The sequence below is a fragment of the Rutidosis leptorrhynchoides genome, chromosome 4 (assembly GCF_046630445.1).
Source record: "Rutidosis leptorrhynchoides isolate AG116_Rl617_1_P2 chromosome 4, CSIRO_AGI_Rlap_v1, whole genome shotgun sequence".
NCBI lineage: Eukaryota > Viridiplantae > Streptophyta > Magnoliopsida > Asterales > Asteraceae > Rutidosis > Rutidosis leptorrhynchoides.
Genome location: NC_092336.1, coordinates 154544851 through 154546823, shown reverse-complemented (window position 1 = coordinate 154546823; position 1973 = coordinate 154544851). Strand labels below are relative to the sequence as shown.

Genomic DNA, 1973 nt, shown 5'->3' with positions numbered 1-1973 from the left:
TAAAACCCCCTTTTAACCTAAATTAGGGTTTACACCCAAAATCTAGTTCATACAACAACAAACCCACCAATTAACAAGTGTTCAAGTGAACATCTAGCTTTTGCAAGGTCATGCACTTGCGAATTCGTCATTTAAACTAAAAATCACAAATTGGGGTTCATACACCCAAATCATACCCCAAGAACTATACTTTCTCTCACTAGGGTTTCCTCTCTCTAACTTGGGAGTGTTTTGGTTAATATGAAATGACCAAGTGAGCTCCCAAAATCTGATCTAGAACAACCCCAACTCGGCCATGCTAAATTGAAAAAGGCCCTCAAACTTAGTTATAATTATTTATAAAACAGTCCCACCAAGAATAGGCAGGAGACGCGACGCGACTAAACAAGTCGCGACGCGACCTGTGACCAGTTCTGGTGGTCACGAGCTGTTACAATCTCCCCCACTTGGACCGGATCGCGTCCCCGCGATCCAAGCGGCATGTTACGATGAAAATGCTACAGCACAAAATCCTCAGATTCACAAGTACACTCGTACCCCTTTCAGTGACGCCATTGCACCTTATAAGTCCGATTTCTCTTATTCCGAATCTCTTTAACCTCTTCATCAAGAATCGCAACCGACTCTTCCACATACTCTAATTTGTTTTTTAGAGTGATCTCATTTAATGGTACCCACATCGAGTCATCCGCAAGGCACTTGCGAAGATAGGAAACATGAAATGTGTTATGGATTCCCGCAAGTTCATCGGGTAAATCTAACCAATAGGCAACTTCACCAACACGTGCCAACACTCTAAATAGCCTAATAAACCGAAGAACAAGTTTTCCCCACTTTCAAACCGAATTACACTCTTCCATGGAGACGCCTTAAGCATCACCATATAACCTTCTTGAAACTCAATCAGTCGCCTACGTTTATCCGCATACGATTTTTGTCGATCGTGTGCCGCTTTGAGGCGGGACAAATCATCTCTATCTTTTGGTTCGTTTGAAGAACCACCTCGATACCACCAACTTCCTTTTGACCCACCTCACCCCAACATATCGGGGTTCGACATTTCCTTCCATAGAGCATTTCGTATGGCGGCATTCTAATACTAGCATGGTAACTATTATTATACGAGAATTTCATTAATGGCAAATGCTCTTCCCAACTTTCACCAAAATCAATTACACATGCTCGAAGCATATCCTCCAACATTTGGATAGTTCTTTCACTTTGACCATCCATTTGAAGATGATATGTGGTGCTCAAATTCACTTGAGTACCCATCTCTTCATGAAACTTACCCCAAAATTGAGAAGTAAAACGCGTATCTCGATCCGAAACAATCGACACCGGACCCCGTGTCTTGATACCACCTCTTTAATGAACAACCTTGCCAAAGTTTCTAACGAAATTGCCCTCGTATGGGAAGAAACGAGGAACTTTTAGTCAATCTCTCGACGATCACCCAAATTGTATCGTATTGATCTCTCGCCGTTTTCGGCAATTTAGTGATAAAATCCATGGAAAGATGCTCCCACTTCCACTTCAGAATTTCCAACAGTTGCACCATAGCATAAGGCTTTTGGTGCTCGGCCTTAACTTGCAAGCAATTAACACATTTCTCAACATACTTAACAACGTCTCGCTTCATGCCGGGCCACCAATACTCTTTCTTCAAGTCAAGATCATTTTTGTCGCACCCGGGTGAATAGAATATTTCGATTTATGCGCCTCATCGAGTAGTACTTTTCGGTGACACCCAATTTTGGCACCCACACCCGTCCTTGGAAAGACAACAACTCGTGCGGGCCTAAAACGATCGACTCTGTTTGCTCTTGAAGCCGCTCTTCATTCTTGAAATTTACAAACGCCTCAATTTGAACCTCACCGAGTTTCTCAAGAAAATCATTTGAAAGGACCTTTCGCAACGACTTTATTTGTAAAATCGAAATATGGTTATTTCGACTTAACGCATCCGCGAC

General features: G+C 42.5%; 1 protein-coding gene across 1 annotated transcript; it reads right to left on the bottom strand.

Moving 5' to 3' along the window:
* Positions 1–542: 542 nt before the first annotated feature.
* LOC139841148 (uncharacterized) lies at positions 543–1092 on the bottom strand. Its single transcript, XM_071831380.1, has 2 exons — positions 930–1092; positions 543–772 (listed from the first exon to the last, which is right to left on the bottom strand). Exons 1-2 carry the CDS (start codon positions 1090–1092, stop codon positions 543–545), a joined length of 393 nt encoding a protein of 130 aa, XP_071687481.1.
* Positions 1093–1973: the final 881 nt, after the last annotated feature.